A 19,795-nucleotide genomic window follows, 5' to 3' on the forward strand; every position below is an offset into this window, starting at 1 on the left:
GAAAAAGACCTACAGTCATTAACTTCAAATACTACAATGAGATAAGATCACAGTAACACTACTGCCAAAAAAAGAGAACACCAGCTATTGAAGGATGGTGATTTTCACATCCTTGGAGGTGTATGAGGAGAAATGAACAGTAACTTATAAGGCAGGGTTTATATTTGGGGTTGGATTGTGGCAAGATGTACATGAGAGGAGGGGGGAATATAAAGGTGTGTGTCTGAATATCGGTGTGTAAAACTATATGCAAATCTGTGTGTCTGAATGTAGGTGAGTGCATGTTCACACAATCACATTTTTCTGGGGAAGAGTTCAGAGCTTTCCATCAGATTCTTTTTATTAAAAAAAAAAGTCTGAATGAATTCAAACTTCAGGCATTCGTTCCATAAGTATTATTTGCAGCAATCATATGCCAGACTGTGTGCTAGGGACTAAGGATATGGCCATGGCTAAGAAAAATGGATTCAGGGCACTTATTAACTAATGAGAAAGATACATTTAACAAGAAACTACAAATAAAGAGTGAACTGCTTATGAAAAAGAAAATACAGTGCTGTTGGAGCATACAATCGGGAGATGTAACAATCTAGAAGGCAGGCTAGATCTTTAGGAGTAAGTGACATTTAAGTGGAACCTGAAAGAACAGTGAGACAAGCCAGATGCAAAGGGGTAGAACCAATCTACATTCCTCCATAAACTTCATAATGTAAATGCTATATAAATATTTGGGGGCGGGAAATTCAACCTGACGGCATAGTTGATTCTACCAAAGTTTTTAAAAAAATCATTGAGAAAAAAGACCGATTCTGATATGCTTCCAAATCAGAAAGCAACTAAAAGCAAACAACAACAAAAACAGAAAACCAAAACCAAAATACAGAATGCAAAATACAAGATAATCTAAGGCTAAAAATAAGAGTACATACCAGGCATTTATGTGAGCATAGAAAACCTGATTTGTTAACCATAGTTATTATCTCTGGGACATGGAGAGAGTTTGCCTTCTATTTCACATAAATGTGTAGTGCTGGGTTTTTTTTGAAAACTCACTGCTATTTGAACAGAGCTAATAAGAAACAGCGAAAACTTCTTCCCATTTGATTCCATACTATTACACTAACATGTCTGTTACATTCTCAAGATGTAAAGAGAGATGAATCCAGCATAAGAAAAGGTGATCAAAAGAATGGAAAACAGATCATATGCATAAAGAACCAGAATTGTTTCTAAGACTGAAGATAAAGTGTTACGTGAGGGGAAAACACCATCATTTTCTGCATCCTCACAAGATCAAAGTAACCTAATAGACCAAAAAGACCCATAAAGAGATTTCTGTTGACGAGAAGGAACTTTTGTTATCTTGGCAGGTTTAAAAAGAATAAAACACCCAAATGAGTGATACAGTTTCATCTTTGAGGTCTTCAAGAAAAGAATGGAAAAGTATCATGTCCCCTAGGCTGATTTCGACATTGAAATTCCTCAAATTAGAGGACACACCAATTGCATTCTGAAGATTATTCCAAGCCTTGAAATATTCCATTATCTAGATAGTGAAGTAAAAAAATAATCCCTTTTACAGCTGTTCTGATCTACTAACAGGATTCCTTGGGAAAGTGACCTCTGACTTTTTCAAAAAATTTTTATGGGCAACTATATGTTATCAGCATAAAAAGAAAAGTCAATGATTGCTTCTGGGCCATAAACACTCAAATCATTGAAACTTACTAAGTGTTCATCAACAGACAGTGAATCTCACACAATCTATAACAAAAGATTTATAAAAGATGCTCTACATGTATTAAAGCTGTAAGCATGCAAATATCTTACATAAAAATAACAGTTTAATTTTTTTTCTATAGAGTATAACTATACTTCTACTGAAATAATGTTTAGACCAAAAGATTAACCATGAATTAACTATCATGAACGGCATTACCTTCTCTTCTGAAATAAACACTAAAAATATCAGGTAACTTCTGCATTAAGATCTCTGCCATCTGAAGTGCTCCAACTACTATCTTCAGGTCTTGGCTTGATAGCATGGAAGCAATATGACTAAAAAAAGAAAGCATTTGTATATAAAACATTTGTCTGAATTTGATAATTACTGCTGGCCATCCTACTTTAAATTTGAGAGCAAAATATTTTAAGTGTCAAACCAATCCATCAGAACAAGAATTTTTCTTAAATGCTCAACTTCTGCATTTAATTTATTCTTTATCAAAGGTGTTTGTGAATACAGAAAGACAACGAAGGGCTCAAAATATTCCAAATAAACTGTTTTGTGCATATTTTTTCTGTACTATTTCTTTAAAGATTTCTGAAGTTACTTGCAGAGACTTGGATTTCTAAAGCGTTTTCACCACTTTCATGAACACACCTTGAAACAGCATGATTTTTCAGGACATCCTTTAGAAGTTCGGCATCCGCGAAATAAATTATCCTAAGAATTGCTCTAAGGCACTTATGTCTGACCGCAGGTCCTGCTGAGGAACTATACACTTCATAAAGAACACCAAATAATGTCTTAATAAAAGACTTAGCCAGTTCCGGATCCTCTTTCATAAGCTGTGCTCGAGCATCATCCTTCTTTAACTCTGAATATCCACCTGTAATAAAAAAAGTATAATCCTAAAGCTACAGACTTCAGAAACACAATAAAGTAAATAACATAAAGCATTCAAGCTGATGTAATTATCTGGAATGCTACAAAAACTTTTTGGTTATAAAGCAAATTAACTTATCGAATGCAATCAACTGAGGTCTATAAATGGCATTAAGACAAATTTTAGCCAGCTACAAAACCACCGGCCATTCTGGCCAGCTGAAAAGCACGAGGCACCACTACACTGGATCTCTTACTTTTACTAATATATGTTCCACAAAATATTGGAGATGTTTCAGTATTAGCCAGTTAAACCACTAGTAAGAAATAAACAGAGCTGAAAAACTGGACAGTGAGTATGTAGCAAGAAACTGGAAAAACAAGATGACCTGTCACTTTGATTAGAGGGAATAAGGTGCAGGGGAAAGGTAACAGATGAAAAGCGCTAGAACAGGGGTTGGCAAAGTATGGTCCAAAGGCCCAATCCACCCACCACCTATTTTTGTAAATAAATTTTATCGGAACACAACCACATATATTTGTTTACATATTGTATATGGCTGTTTGGCAGCTACAAGAGCAGTGCTGAATACAGAGACTGCATGGCCTGCAAAGGTTAAAATATTTACTATCTGGTCCTTTTCAGAAACAGTATGCTGACCCTTGCACGCTAGCCTAGACCTGCAAAAGCAATGAACTAAATCCCTCAGGAAAGGAACAAATGACAGAAACCTGAAAAGAAAAAAGAAAATCACAATCACCTATTCTTCATTAATTAAGAGAATTTTGGTGGGAAAGTATAAAATAAAAGGTTGGAAAGAACTAATATGATGGGGTGTGAGTGGATCCAAAGGTAAAACAGGGATAAAAGGATCGGATTTAAAAAACTGCATGGGCTGCAGGGAACAAACTGGCGGTTGCCAAAGGGGAGGGGGTGAGGGGAGAAAAGAAGTAAGTGAGGGAGATTAAGGGGAACAAACTTCCAGGTGCAGAATAAAGGAGGCACGAGTAAGAAATGTACAGCATGGGGAATACAGTCACTTACTGTTGTATATACCACCTTTGGTGACATATAGTAAGTAGACTTATCATGGCGATCATTTGAAATGTATAGAAGTACTGAATCACTATGTTGTGTAACAGGAGCTAACATAGTGTTGTAAGTTCATTATACTTCAAAACCAAACTCAAAGAGATCTGATTTGTGGTTACTGGGGCGGGGGGGGGGGGGGGGCGACGGGGGGTGGACTGGATGAATGCAGTCAAAAGGTATAAGCTTTTCCAGTTGTAAGGTAAATTAGTACTAGGGATGTAACGTACATGACAAATGTAGTTAACACTGCTGATGTTATATATGAACGTTAAGAGTTTCTTACCACACACAAAATTTTTTTTTCTATTTCTTTAATTTCTATCTATGAGAAACTGGATGTTCACTCAACTTATGTGATAATCATTTCATGACGTAAGTCAAGCCATTATGTTGTACACCTTAAACTTACACAGTGCTGTGTGTCAATTATATCTCAATAACACTGGAAGGCGGTGGTGGGGAAAGGGATGCACAGGACAATTCTGACTAGAGTCCAGGACACTGCAAATCACAGAAGTAGGAAAATCTTGGGGAAGATGCCAGTTAATATTGGCTCATTTGCCAATTAAAGCAACAACAAAAAATTAATTACTACTATGCAACTGTCTTAAGTTTAATAACAACACTCCATAAAACAATTATCTGTTATTGCAAATACTACTCACAGACAATACAGTACTACTTTTAACTCAAAAGATACTTACTACTGTTAGTATTGGCTAAGGGGTTAGGTTTTCTCTGAATGGCACGTGCTGTTCCCGTGTCCTCATTGATTTGCTGCATAGAATTAAAATCAATAGTATAAACTCGTCCCAGAGTGGACAAGCTTATCTCATCCTCACCGACCTGATGGGCTGCCTGAGAGCAAAGAGAGAGAAACCTTGAATATAAACATGGAGAAATTTATCAACTTAAGACACAGTGGGAACCCTCAATAAATGCTAACTTACATATTTGTTTCATCAGGTTTTAGATGATGAAGTAACTGAATATACAAGTTTTAATAGTGTGGATGTGACAAAACTCATTCACTCAACAAACCGTTTTTAATTAAACACAAATATATATTACAGGACCTTTCAGGTCCCCTGAGACAAATACAGGTAAAATCCTGATGAAGGATCCAGTCATGTAGAATCACTGACATGAAGACGACACTATTTGTGTTAAAAAGGCCTTGAAGACATTGCTGACAGAAAAAAAATTGTTATCCATAAATCTTAGTATCTAATTCTTAGGTTAAAATGTTATTTACAGCATGGATTCCTAGCAGCCCATCAAAATCCTCCTTTAAACAAAATGATCCTATAAAATTATCCTTAGGAAACAAAAAAGACTTTACATTTAAATGATGCCCTAAGATTGAAAGGGACACAACTGGAACTAAAGAAAGTAATCCCCAGGGGTGGCAAGTATTACAAAGTATGTATCTCAAATGAGATAATATGATTAACACTGTTTGCTTGATTTTAGACAGCCTAAAGAAGTGATAAAATATTCATTCTTATGGAATTCCTTGGTTGAATGGAAGACAGGACTCTTAGGAAATATAAGACAGTTAACTAACAGTGAAAATACCATCATCGGGAAAATGCTAAAAAGAAGAATGCTCAGCGTTAGAGACCACGACCTACTTATAAACTAAGGCTAACAATGCACGAAGACCAGTCGCCTTTAACTTCCTCATAACATAACAGCTAGCTGTGAATTTAGATATTTTCATAAGATCTTCCAATCTTGTAACATGTTTTTCACAAACTCATTTTTAGAAACTAACTAGGGGAAAGGACCTTAAAGAAAAAAAAGGCTATTTAAGTGTCATGTCCTAAAAAATTCTAATAACACAGGTTGAAATTAGAAATTATATTAATACTTAAAGTAACTTATATATGAAAACATTAGTAAATGATGCTTGACATCTCAGATAATGCAGTGACCCAACACTTCCTAAACTAGGGCAAATATTTTCCTAACCTGAGAAATTTTTGAAATATTTCTGTGCAAACTTAATATGAAGAAATATGGAAAAAAGAATAAAATCACACATAAAAACCTTCACAGAAAAATCACGAAATATTTTAGTGTGCTTCTTTCCTTTGCCATTATTCTTCTTTTCTTTTGCAGATTTCCCAAGAGTCAGTCACATAATTTTTTTGAACATTTTGTTTTCATTTATAGCATATTGTATTTTAAGTCATTAAAATCTATCCCATTACGGTCTGGATTATATACAAACCTATGTATATTTCACAATTTACTTAATCATTCATCTAAAGCTATATATTTAGATTGTTTCCATATTTTTGCTCTTTAAAAATACTGAGAAGCAGCTACTTGTATGTAATCTTTGCTTTTGAGAGATTTCTTCTGGATAGGAGATAGAAGGGACTTTTAGAAACACGTAGCCTAACTCCCTCTCATGTTTCCTTTCAGAAATGAGGAAACTATGGAACAAAGATCTTAAATTACTTGCTCCAAGTCAATCAGGTAGTGAGCAGCAGAAGCAGGACTAGAACACCATGTTTTCTGACCTGAACAGAAATGAGGACCTTGTTCTCAGGAGACAAAATGAGAAAATCTTGAGTTAATTCAACATTGAGCACATTTAAGTACACAAGTCCACCTCCCCACTCCAGCCCTACACCCACTCTCCACCAAAATAAGACATATTTAAACGGTACGATGAAACTACTACCTCAATGATCCGGCTGTCAATCCTGTTATAGGGATGCCAAAGGCCCCGGTCATCACGCCACTGCCATATCGCACCATCTGTGTTCTGTGCATTTCCCTTCTTCAGCATGGTATCAACTGCAAAAATGCCTTCTTTTGGTAAACATGGCATAAGTTCACTGAAAACGAAAGGTGCAATTATTTTAGTAAGTAGCTTCCTGAGCTGTCAGTAAATACCAGGTTTCTAAAGTAAAATACCCTCATATAAACCACAGTTATTACTGGCCCAATCTTTACCAGATCAGAGATGTCAGTTCATACAGTTCTTGAGGACTTCGTGGAACAAGATCAATCTGTTCCTGACAACTTCCATTGGAGGCACCACACAGGAGAAAGTGAAGGGTTTCTGCAATGTCTGTAAAACCAACAACAAAAAGCAAAACCCTATGAAACTACTTATATTGCCATATTTAAAAGGCAATCATTGCCTAGGGGGGAAACAATTAGAAATATTTTCTTGTACAGCTATATACCACAGAAATTAAAGTGAAAAATCCAAATGAGTTGTCATTAAAACCTTAAAAAAATTATGAAGATTTAAACAAATTCTTTCTGAGGACTTAAAGTTTGAGTCCTAACCTTCCAGTAAGACACCTAATCACAAATCCACTGCAGAGACTTCAGGGATCTTGTATTACTTTCCTTGAGGAGCTTTGCAAAAAAGTGTACTAAACATATTTTATCCTCGACTCAAGTATATTTGTATATTTGTCTTCAATTCAAATATACTGAAAACATGTGACCAACAGAACAAAACACAGCAGTTAAAAGCATCTGAAATTACCATATTGTGATCAGGAAAACCTTTACCTTAAATGACAGTAAGCATGCCAACTAAATTTAAAGATCATTAAAATATCCTCTACCACAAGCTTCCATCCCCAGAAGACATCAGTTTATGGAAGAATTTGCATGAAAACTAGTTTAGTGTACTGACACTGACAGTGAGTGGAGGAAGCCCCTAGGCTCCAAAGGTTTTGGTCATTCTAACAGCTACGCCCTAAAGACAGGGCTGTGTCTCTGTTGGTATCTATAAAATACTACACATATGCAAAATATAAACATTTCATTGAAATGTTCTGCCAGTAATCAGTAAGTTCTGCTGTCAAGGAAAGTATTCACCATTAATTTGGGCAGAGACGTGTGGATAAATCTCTGACTCACTGAAACTTCACAAACAGTGATTAAAATTTTTAAGCAGTTCTTGAAAAAGTCATTTTGCCAACTTTCTTAAGAAATATGAATAGATGGCAATGGTACATTATTAACTTCTTCTTTTTTAAAGAGATCAGAGGATGACAACAAAATGGAAAGAACCAGAGAGGTTCGCGTTACTGAAGTAGAATGATTATGCGGCAAACTTCCTAAGTATGCAGAAGAGGTGAAAACATGCATCATGCTAAAGAAAAAAATTCCAAAACGTTAAAACAAACAAAAGTCAGACAGGAATTTCCCAAACCAGGATATAGGAAAATGCTGTGCCACGCCACACGGTAACAAGAGATAATCCTGTAGGCAAACTTCAAGAAATGGGAAAATTCAAGGGGGCCCTAGGGATTTTAATAAGCAAAGTACATTATGACTACGCAAAAAAAGAGTTAAACCTTTTCCCAAGCTTATCTAGGCAGAGAGGACTCTGTTCATGGCATAAGCAAAACAGTGTTCTCTGGGATACTAAGTTCAGGAAAGACTCAATGCTGTAAGAGGAATTTCTTCAATAAAGCACCTCAGCAACACTATTTTTCTACAAAATTCTGTGCCATGTGCTAAAATTCGTAAGTAATGCGAAATACAAAACTGAGTCCCCCCCTCCATCCGCCCCCAAAAAAGTCCTCTTATACCACTTAATATACTGTTTGAAGTGGTGGGACAAAGACTGTTTTGTCAGTGAGTGTCATCACTGACTCCCAAGGTAACGTCCTCAGAGATTAGAATTATGGACATGAAATTAACCACAATGATAGGTGCTTCATAAAAAAGTGATCAACGCTCTACCAGCAATAATCACAACATACGGATGTCTTCTGACATTAACTTGTGAAATCTAAGGTTTAAGAGAGTAATGGGCAATGGCAATAGCAGTGCGATAAAACTCGGTACCCTGCACATGTAAGTTTGGGAAAGACTTAGAAATATTAAAGTAGCAAAGATCAGAGACATTCATCTGTGTAAATAAGTTCCAACACTTTGAGGGAAGAAAGCATTCTGGGATCATAAACTGCTGGAAAATCTAATATGGGAAAAAAGGACTACCTATAAGCAAAAGAGAAGCAGTTACTGGTAACATAAAACTCAGAATTCTCCTAATGAAGCATCATTACTTAATTGATACTGTACAGAAAGCAATGACTTTGGGTCTTTAGCCCTACACCAAGGGTAAAATTTTAATATATTATATACTTTAAAAATTGTATGTAGGCAGCATTACTATATTGTCACAACACAAATTTATTACATATTAACATTTTTCTTCCTTTACTATCCAGTGCCTGTGATATTAGCCATTTCTACTTGCTTATGTTGACTTTACTTATTAACAGAAATTAAACTCACACACACACACAAACACAAGCTGTTTTTCCCGTATAAAACAGAATAATAAAATAGCACTTACTTTGCTTCATAAGTTGAACAGCTAAAGTTGGACAGTTGGAACACATCAAAGAAAACATGCGAACCACCATTATAAACATCCCAGAACTTAGAATTGGTGGAGTTACTACCAATAGTTGTTGAACATTTGTTAGCAGATCTTTGGAGGCAACCTGCTGGAGTAAATTCTTCACAAACACAAGAAAGAAAAAACTGTTACTTCGTGAGGCAGCAATTTAACAACTTCATGAAAATACCAACAAAGACTAAACGCTTACCTCCTCATGTTGAAAGTTGTCCACTAGACGTGCAAAACAAAGGCAAGTGCTTTCTACTGACTTTTTGTCCTTTTTAATAAAGGAAAATAAAGTTTGTTAATATAAAACATTTTCACTGTCGTACGTCACACTCCCTTATCTTCTTCCTAACCCCAAATTCTTCAAGACTTGCTTAACTAGATATGAGCTTTGAAAATGCTGTGACCCTAATAAGCAAACAATCAGTAATGTCATGATTTCAAAGCAAAGGGAATCATACTGATAGAACCTCTCTCCTCCATTAAGAACCCAACATATAAAAAGCAAATACAAAGAAAGGGAACAACTTTTGTACTTCCATAATTTCAATACCTAAACAAAAACTATAATAAAGAAAAAATAAACATCCTACCATTCTAAAAAGCCTTACAAGTAGAAGTGCTTAAAACATGCATTCACTAAAAAGTTGTAAGTAGTTAAGTATGTGTGTGAGCCAGAGATTTACTGATAATAAGAACAACTTGATATAGATTTGCTCTATCATTATGAAAACAATCTAAATACTATTAGACTGATCTTAATGAGAAAACATTTGGAATAACTCTCATAAGAAAAGAAAGAACAATTTAATGGCATAGTTTGATAGACTTCGGTTTTTTCTAATTGATAAATGGGCTTCAGATGTAAAAACTAGGCTTAGCTGTGTAAAAATGAAAGGAATTCTGGTATTATAGAAGTCCTACACCTTCTCTGTCATGATTTAAGTCTAGAAAGAATGCTACAACAACAGGACCCATTATTTAACTTCTCTGATTCTTGGGCCATACTTCCAAAATAAGGTAAACTCACACCTAACTAGAGAACATTTCTAGCCCCCATAAAGTAAAGGTTATCTCAGCCTGCTAAGTTTTTTAAAATAAATAAAAAATGAATGGCACTACTTGTGTCTTGATCATCTTAGAAGCAAAATCCTCCAGTGATTCAATAATCAATATTATTTTACCTATCTTATGTAAACACCTTATTTAATATAGGTATACCTCATTTTATTGTGCTTCACTTTAGTGCACTTCGCAGACACTGCACTTTTGACAAATTGAAGGTTTGTGGAAGCCCTGCACCCACCAAGTCTGTTGGCACTATTTGTCAAACAGCACTCCCTCACTTCCTGTCTCTGTATTACATTGTGGTAATTCTCCCAACATTTTAAACCCTCTCCCCCTCCACCAGCAAAAAGATTACGAGTCCCTGAAGGATCAAATAATGGTTAGCATTTTTTTAACAATGAAGGATTTCTTAATTAAGGTATGTACTTTTTTTTTTTTAGACACAATGCTATTGCGCACTTAATAGACTACATCAGCGGTCCCCAACCTTTTTGGCACCAGGGACCAGTTTCATGGAAGACAATTTTTCCACAGATTTGGGTGGGTGGGGGGGCGGTGTTTCGGGATGATTCAAGCTCATTACACTTACTGTGCTCTTTATTTCTATTATTATTACACTGTAATATATAATGAAATCATTATACAACTCACCATAACGCAGAATCAGTGGGAGCCCTGAGCTTGTTTTCCTGCAACTACATGGTTCCATCTGGGGGTGATGGGACCGACTCAGCTCCACCTCAGGTCAACAGGCATTGAATTCTCATAAGGAGCGCGTGATCTAGATCCCTCGCATGCGCAGTTCACAGTACAGGTCATGGTCCTATGAGAATCTAATGCCACCACTGATCTGACAGGAGGTGGAGCTCAGGTGGTACTGCGAGCGATGGGGAGCGGCTGTAAATACAGATGACGCTTCGCTCACTCACCCGCTGCTCACCTCCTGCTGTGCGGCCCAGTTCCTAACAGGCCACAGGCCACCACTACCGGTCTGTCGCCTGGGGATTGGGGCGCCTACATTATAGTGTAAAAAGAACTTTCATACGCACTGGGAAACCAAAAACTTCTTGTGACTTGCTTTATTGTGATATTTCGCTTTACTGCAGTGGTCAGAACTGAACCCACGGTATCTCCGAGGTATGCCTGTATATTTTATGTACCTAATTTTCCCCAGGAAGATTTTAAGCACACTTTGTAAAGGTGACTTAAAAGTCGGATCTCTAAAAAGCTCTTTAGCAATAACAACACTTTGAAACATTACAAGAAAATACAATTTCTCTAAAATCTCGAAGCTTAACTCACGAACTGTCCTCCGCCAGGGGCCCTATAAGCTCTGCTTCTCATACTGCAACACCAGGCCCACTGATTCCAGCTGCTAATTGCTCCTGTTCTTCTCCAACCCCAGACAGCTGCAGTCTGCATTTCTTATTTCATTTCTATCTGGCGCATACATAGTCTCATCTCTCTTCTGATCTTAACCCATACCCTCCTAGTCTTGCCTGCCTAACCCAATACGTTTCAGGAAACGGTGATCTTTCTAAAAGGAAATTCTGATCATATTACATAGGAAACACTCAGTGTTTGCTGAAATAATAAATTTACCCCTAAAGTCAAAATAGTTGAAGATATCATAAACGAAGAAGTACTGTTCATTTGGGTAAATCCACTGAAATTTCATAAAATAACCTAATATAGAGTACATGACTAGGTAACAGGAAAAAACACAGATCAGAACATTTCCAAGTTACATATCTAGTTGGAAGATTTAAGGTCCTAGTTGAAATTAGCATTTAAAAAATGTAATAAACATTTTTATGATACATAAAATAGGCTTATGTTTTACCTGGTGGGTTAGCCTTTGGGTTAGCAACGGGAGGGAATCTGCCACAAAATGAAATTCATCTGGTGTGATACTCTGGCAGCAATTGGCTGCAATTGCTAGTGCATTCCGTTGGGCATTTATGCTGAAGAACTCTAGATACAGCAAGCAGTCTGCCAAACCACCCTAAAATATAGGAAACTGTTAAAGCCAAGAAATACCCTTTTATCAGCAATTTTTAAAAAAAGCCTACTAAAAGTCTAGCACATCACTTGGAAACAGCATGTGTACCTTATAGAGACTGCAATCTAGGAACTAATACAAACGTGGATCTAAAATCCAACATTAAATGAAATATAGTCCTTCGGTAACAACACTTACCGCCTGTAGAATGGCTTTACTGTGTCTACGTGATAACATCTCCAAGGCCGTCAAGGCCTGCTCTGCCACATCAATACACTGAATAACTTGCAGCTGGGAACATATACAAAGGAAACTTAAGGTTATCATTCAAGTTTTTTACTCGATGCTCATCTTTGCATGAATAAACAACACTTTCTCTAATTTCCATCAATCTATACTGCCTCTAACCTGAAACCCACCATAAGAAACCAGTGATGTATGCGCTTAAGCCAAACATACTGGCAATACTTTTCTTTTCCTTCCAACTACTTTAAAGATATTGAAAAATATGTTTCACATAGAGAATAAACTAAATTCAATTATATAACTTTAAATCTTCATATTTAAAATAAACGGGTTGGTTTATACAACAAATTTTAAAAATCAAGTTTTAAACTTTATACCACATTCCAAAGTTATCAGATAATGCAAATTTTACTGTGCTATGACCCTGAGCAAGGCACTTTGTCTCAGCCTTCTCAGCTGTAAAATGAGGGTATAAATAGCTATCAACCTCACTGGGATGTTTTCTAGAAATAATGAGATTATTTTTAATCAACTGCTTTAAGTTCTCTGAAAGATTTTATACTAAGGCAGTAATTGCTATTATTAAAAAATTATAATACTGGGTTGATTTTACAAATGCTTTATTAGCATCAACTTTAAACTGCCGCTCTGCTAGACATAAAACATTTTTCTGGAACCTTGGTTAAAAAATATACTTTAGTTAGATAATGGATGCTAAAAAATGTCTTTTAATGTGGCCTCACAATTTGATATACTACTTTAGAATTCAACAGTCAAGAGTTCTCAACTTGATTCCCCATGCCTGCTTTCGAACAAGTTGGGCAAAAGTAGGATTACCTTTTCTAAAAAGACAGGAATTGCATCTACTACAACAGCGGATGATCGAGGAAGTGCTTCCATCATGTATGTTAAGGCTCGGCAAGCATGGTTCATCTAGAAAAGAAGTCATTTTTACTCAATAAAAACTCAAAATTTAAATTTGGAGTGGTTTTTAAAAACACAGTACATACTTACAATATCAAAATTATGCTCCATCTGCAGTAATGTTATCTGTTTAAAAAGATTATAACAAAGTATTAGAAGCTATATTCTTAGAAGTCCTAGAAGTATTTCTTCTACTTCAACTGAAATAGAACTATATGATCCAAGAATTTTACCATACAAAAATAATATCAAGTTAAAACCTAGCATGCATACACAAGAAATGATTATGCTTAGGAGGGCATGACACATACACTGAAGCACTGACTTGGAATAATCATCATCAATGATCCAGGTCAAAAGCAAAGCCTGCCTGCTGCTTACAACCAACCCTCCTGGTGCCTCTATTCCGCCATTCAGAAGCTCATTAACGTGTCACTGAGGGCTTAACAGGTGTCAATAAGTTCTATACATAAGTAAACAGACCAGCAATGCACTGACATTTGTTAAATTAACAACTATCAGTACAGATTCAATATCATAGCTTAAACTCTTGTAAATTAGCTTCTCTAAAAGTTGAGCGAAGCACCATTTAACTCAGCTGTAAAGTACACAGTAGTATAGGATTTAAACAAGATATTGATCACATCAAAAATGAATTATGCGCTAATTAAAACTCAAAGTAATATAATTATTTTACAGACGCATGAGTTAGTCTAAACATCTGATTTTATTTTAGTTTTTCTTGTGGGAAACACCTTAAGCAGATTTTAACCATGTTTTTCAAAGGAGGGGATGCAAAACTACTACAGATATACACTCCATCTTCCTGAAGCAGCCAAAGCTACCAAAGAAATTTCCTACCTGGGGAAAGAGACAATCATTCACTGTCTTCTAGTTCAATGGAAATTTTAAATGCATTGAATTTAAGCTGTAAAGTACCTTTCAATTAAATGTACGTCAGACATCAGATATCCTAATGCAATATTCATTTAATATGAATGTCTTCTCAGCTCTGAATTATGCTTGGTAAAATATATCTATACACCAGAGATCCTGATAACTGTTTTTGTTAAACACACAACATAAACACACACACACACATGCACAAGCGTGCACACTCTGTCTCAAATCACCTACAAAACAGTCACTTATAAAACACCTACTCTAAATTAAAGTGGTTGTTATGCTAACAGAAAAAGTAATAAGTTCTCCAATTCTTTAAGGTGGCATGAACCTTGTAATACCACATTTGGGAAGAACTGCTGTAAACAGATTCTTCACCAAAAATGACTGTTTATGGTCACACAGGTGTATGGTGATTGATGGATATATATTTATAATATTCAACTGTGATGAAAGATAAATCTGGACAATTCATTATTAACAGCATGAGCTGACTTGTGCAGGTCTGCCAAGTACTTAAATGTAATCAATACCACCAGCAAATTAAGAAAATTGGATTATGCTAATGTTTCTGCCTAGATTTAACAACTTCTTTATTTAACCAATAAAAACTGCAGTTTAACAGAGATAAGTACATGGTAAACCTAGTCCTTTGTTACTATTTATTTTTAAATGAACAAAAACAAACAAGGAAGTTTAATTCAGGTCATAAAAGCCAGCTATTGAAGAAATCAATAATTTGAGCATGAATATAAACATAGGTAAATGTCAGAGTACAAAGGCTAATACTGCTTTCATGAAACATTAAAAAATTAATATGCGAACCTGTAGAGTGGAACTGGCAAGACTTGAGAGCTAGCTTTTGTTACCAGGAGGTCTGCATGGCAGAAGGTAAAGAGACTGCTCTATCCTTTATCACTTCCTGCCAGAGCAGAGCCATCCAACAAATAAGAACAGGCCGAATAAAGACTATGTCATCTTGTATTTGACTGGTCTTCACTCAGTTCTCTCCGTAATGTGATCAAATGAGACAATCTGATACTCCAATCACAGTTTCATTTTTGTCAACTTTACTAGATGTGTAAACAAAGACTTGAATGACATTTAGCTTCCAAAGTAAAATACACTATGAATGTATATTCATGCTTATGTTAGTCTTTTGTTACTATTTCATTCAGACTTAATTTTAATCTTAACTTATACCCTATTTCTTTAATCTAGCACTGAGAAAATTACCAAGCCACTATCTGAAAGATGTATTATGCTCAAGGGCCTACATTTAGTAACGGCAATTTCTCTTCCTGTTGTTTTCACATTAAAAAGCTTAAGCGATTAAGATATTAATAAATTCTAAATATCAACTCACAACTGTGTTGAAAAATCATTAAGATTTAAAAAATTGTTTTTCTACTGTTGAGTACTGTTTTGTTTCTTTTGTTTTTGCTCAACATAAAACCTTTTTTTTTAGCTGGAGGATCCATGTGGTGTTCTGGCTTGACTGCTCTGCCATGCACACTGCTATCAAGCATGAAACCTTGATGGCCCACAAAGAGAACCCGCAAGTGAGCTGCTTGTTACTGTCCTGTGAATCACCAGTTTAAAAGAAAAAAGCATATAAGTTTTGGCATAGTACATCAAGGTATCACCTGATGGGGCTAACAACTTAAAATTTAAAACCACGTAGTCATTGAAGTATCAAAGATAGCATAACTATTCATCAAGAAATGGTTTAGGGCTTCCCTGGTGGCACTGTGGTTAGAACTCGCCTGCCAATGCAGGGGACACAGGTTCGAGCCCTGGTCCGGGAAGACCCCACATGCTGTGGAGCAACTGAGCCCGTGTGCCACAACTACTGAGCCCACGTGCCACAACTACTGAAGCCTGCGCGCCTAGAGCCCGTGCTCTGCAACAGAAGCCACCGCAAGGAGAAGCCCGTGCACTGCAACGAAGAGCAGCCCCCGCTCGCCGAAACTACAGAAAGCCTGTGCACAGCAACGAAGACCCAACACAGCCAAAAATAAAATAAAAATAAAAAATAAATTTATAAAAAAAAAAGAAATAGTTTAGAAATTTTACTCATTCATCATTAACAGTCACACACAATCTCTATAAAGCATGAAATAAAAGCACTAAGCCACACTCCACTATCTCTTAGTTCTATCCTATTTTAAAATTCTTAATGACAATAATGTTTTTTAGTAAAAAAAAAAAATATGGGCAGCATTCAGAGGACGACTGGGATAAAACGAGGGGAAGACTCTCTTACCAAAGCTGGAACTACACTCTTGACAGGAAACCCTCCCAGTGTCTCCTCATTTCCCATGACCAATAACTGACACATCTCAATAACTGCCTGGAGTTGCTGGCTTTCATCGCTTGCTTGTAGTCCTTGCAGAAGCTGCTGGGCCTTAGAACCTTCACATGGAAAAAAGAAAAAATCATTATTTTTAAACACTTAATATTATTCCTAGGTGTTAAGTGTGACTTCACATGCTGGCTGCTTTTCTTCTTTGGATCCCAATTAAAGGCTAGGTCTATCCAGTGTTAAGACAGGCTGCTGATTACCCAAGACGTAACTATGGCAGAGTAAATCCAGGTAATTTAAAGTAATGTCACAGTTATTTATATTTTTCTCTTTTAAGTTTTATCTTTTTAAATGAGAGAAGTTGATTGGTATTTAACAGCTGAAACAAAAATTAATATCCATAAGACTAATACGAACTGCTACCTTTAACATACATGCTTTCAAAAATATGTATATCTAGTGAGCAGAAAGCCTTCTGCGATAATAAAAACCTGGCAAACAATGATGCCCAGGCATCAAAGGAAATGTTATATACCTCTAAATACCTCCATCAGAATAAACGGAATCCAAGTAACAGTGAAAAGGGCAAGGAGATAGACAAACAGAACAATGCATCTAACAAAAGGGAATGAAAAGAATGAAATATTTTCTAAAAACAGCAAAAGACTGGCCTTTTCACCTCCTCTCATTTCATGTGCAGATGCTGCTATCATAGTGCTTTAGAGTACTTCTACTTTTAAGGGTCAATTCCATCGCCCAAACATTTGAAAAATGCTAAGGCTCAACTACCACAATAAATAAGTTATCAATAAACCGAGTAAGACACTCAAAAATAAAGTCTACAAATGTGTTTCAAATTTTCCTGGACACCCTCCTTGTAACCATGATCAACTCCATTAATGCGTATAAACTTATACCTGAGATTACTTTCAAGTCCTTTCCCTTCTGAGACCTTTTCAGTTTATTGTTTGTATTGTTTGGATTTTTTCCATTAAGTACTGAAATGCTTAGAAATGATATATGTTTGGAAACTGTCAATGAATGTGGAATTCATATGAACATCAAAAAGTTTTTTCCCTATGAAGCATCAATGATCTTCTGGGAGGGCATAAACCTTTCAAAGGGATACACAATAATCCTGACAAGGTCTGTTTTCTCTATTATTTAAGACTGTGGCTAATGAACTGCATAACTATCACTGCCTAACTCACTTTACCATAATTAAGAGTCTGTCCAAAAATACACTGCAAGACATTCAAGTTCAAAGGGACAGCATCTTTAAAGTTTACAAACTAAATACTATCAGTTCCAGTTAGGGCAGGCTTAACATTTTTGGGTTGAAATAATGTGGAAGGAAGAACAAAATGAAGGGAAAGTAACTATGAAAATAAAAGAATCTTCAGCTGCTTCTAGATTTGTTTTTAAAGAATGAAATAGTTCAAACAGTATACCCTAATAACAACCACCAAAAATAGGAAAAACTGACGCAAGTCGTTGGATGCTCTATCAACACTGAGGCTGGCAGGTCTAAGCACATGGATCATTTCAGCATGCTCAAACAAATCACCATGAATACCACTGGACTTCTGGGATGTCCCTAAAAGGACCTTAGGCCAAATGACAACAAAAAGTCACTGCCATTATTTTCCTCTGACATGTGAAGAGAAACCACCTCATACAGATCAGTCAGTTTTGGTTTTAAGGGTAATTTTATACTCCTGAAAATTACCGAGACCCCGTGTGTGTGGTTTAGATCTACTGTTATTTATAAAATGTGTCTGGAACTAAAAGAGAAACATTTTGAAATACTTGGTTAATGCGTTACATATTAAACAAAAACTTGTGAAAAAGATCACAATTTTCCAAAACAACAGCAACAAGATACAGTGGCGAGTAGCACTGTTTTGCTGCTGTCCTTGCAAACGGCCTGAGCGTGAGGCTGAACGAGAGAGCTGTGCGCTCACCCCTGCTCCCTCTTCCAAGCCGAGAAACTAGCTTACGAGAGACTAAGCGTGTGGAAAAACGGGCCTACTCTGCCACAAAGACTATTTAAAAGACATGGATGCGTTAGTAAAGACAAAATTAACGACTGTGTTTTGGAAGCGAATCCTTATGTAAACATGGAGTTTTTTACTAGGACCATGTGACACTGAAAAATAAAATACCTACCAGTAGTCTGGTGCCACTGCCTTGACTCTAATTAAGGCACCAGCAGTTTTACACCCACAACAGCTTTTGCACTTTTAGTTCAAACATGAACAAAGTAGAAAAGGAAAGACCTTAGTAGTTATTATCTCTTGGCCTTATGAATTCAATGTAAGGATCTCAGGAACTAGCTTGGAATTTACAGGCCACACTCTGAAAACCACTATCATACATCAGGGGTTGGTAGGCAAACATCTTCTACAAAGAGCCAGAGAGTAAATATTTTGGGTTCTGCAGACCACAAGGTCACTGCTGCCGCTACTCGACCCTGGCACTGTGGCACGAAAGCACACATAGCCCATACATGACCCGAGCATGGCTATATTCCAATCAAGCTTCATTTTCAGACACTGAAATTTGAATTTCATTTAATTTTCAAGTCACAAAACAATTTTTAAACTTTTTCAGCCATTTAAAAAGTAAACATCACTTTTAGTTCACAGGCTATATCAAAACAAAGAGGAGGCCGATTTGGCCCTTGGGCAGTAGTTTGCCAACTGCTGATACAGAGAGAAAGAGAACCCACAGCCTTTCAGGGAATCACAGGAGGCTGATGTGTTCAATTGAATCGACCCCACTGGACATTTGCTGAGTTCCGAGGCTGTGAAGAGGGCTGGGGGTTGAGTCAGAAGTTTTGGTAAGACACAGTGAAAACTCCTGCAGTCTCAGGGTGCTCAGAGGACAAAGTCCCCACAGAGGAAGGAGGCCTGACCCATACACAGCCAGTGCCCTGCCTTCAGACATCTGCCACACTGTGAAACTGCATAAAGAATAGAAAGTGGAACTTGCAAGGTTCTCAATCAGAAAAAAAACCCTGGGAAACTGTTCCCTGGTGGTCCAGTGGTTAGGACTCTGAGCTTCCTCTGCCAAGGGCCTGGGTTCAATCCCTGGTTGGGGAACTAAGATCCCACAAGCCGCACAGTGCAGCCAAATTCAAAACAAACAAAAACAAACACACAAAAAAACCCTGGTAGGGTCACAACAGAGAAACACGGATGAGCTAGAGGTGAAATGAGTCATAAAAAAATAACTCGGTCAAA

General features: G+C 36.6%; 1 protein-coding gene across 15 annotated transcripts in view; it reads right to left on the reverse strand.

The window, feature by feature from the left end:
- The window catches only part of TRIP12 (thyroid hormone receptor interactor 12), a 151,224-nt gene that overhangs the window by 37,429 nt on the left and 94,000 nt on the right, over window positions 1–19,795 (reverse strand). For 11 of the 15 annotated variants that reach the window (XM_079924529.1, XM_079924527.1, XM_079924526.1 and 8 more), the window contains 12 exons: window positions 16,512–16,660; window positions 13,433–13,468; window positions 13,256–13,351; window positions 12,371–12,463; window positions 12,014–12,175; window positions 9,305–9,373; window positions 9,049–9,214; window positions 6,672–6,789; window positions 6,397–6,553; window positions 4,406–4,559; window positions 2,384–2,612; window positions 1,940–2,058 (listed from right to left, as the gene is read on the reverse strand). In XM_079924529.1, the coding sequence (XP_079780655.1) occupies window positions 1,940–2,058; window positions 2,384–2,612; window positions 4,406–4,559; window positions 6,397–6,553; window positions 6,672–6,789; window positions 9,049–9,214; window positions 9,305–9,373; window positions 12,014–12,175; window positions 12,371–12,463; window positions 13,256–13,351; window positions 13,433–13,468; window positions 16,512–16,660 (1,548 nt within the window). Of the gene's footprint in view, window positions 1–1,939; window positions 2,059–2,383; window positions 2,613–4,405; window positions 4,560–6,393; window positions 6,554–6,671; window positions 6,790–9,048; window positions 9,215–9,304; window positions 9,374–12,013; window positions 12,176–12,370; window positions 12,464–13,255; window positions 13,352–13,432; window positions 13,469–16,511; window positions 16,661–19,795 lie in introns of all 15 variants that reach the window. The other 4 variants (XM_079924530.1, XM_079924531.1, XM_079924539.1 and 1 more) reach the window with 2 other exon arrangements.

Source organism: Stenella coeruleoalba (genome assembly GCF_951394435.1).
Source record: "Stenella coeruleoalba genome assembly, chromosome: 6".
NCBI lineage: Eukaryota > Metazoa > Chordata > Mammalia > Artiodactyla > Delphinidae > Stenella > Stenella coeruleoalba.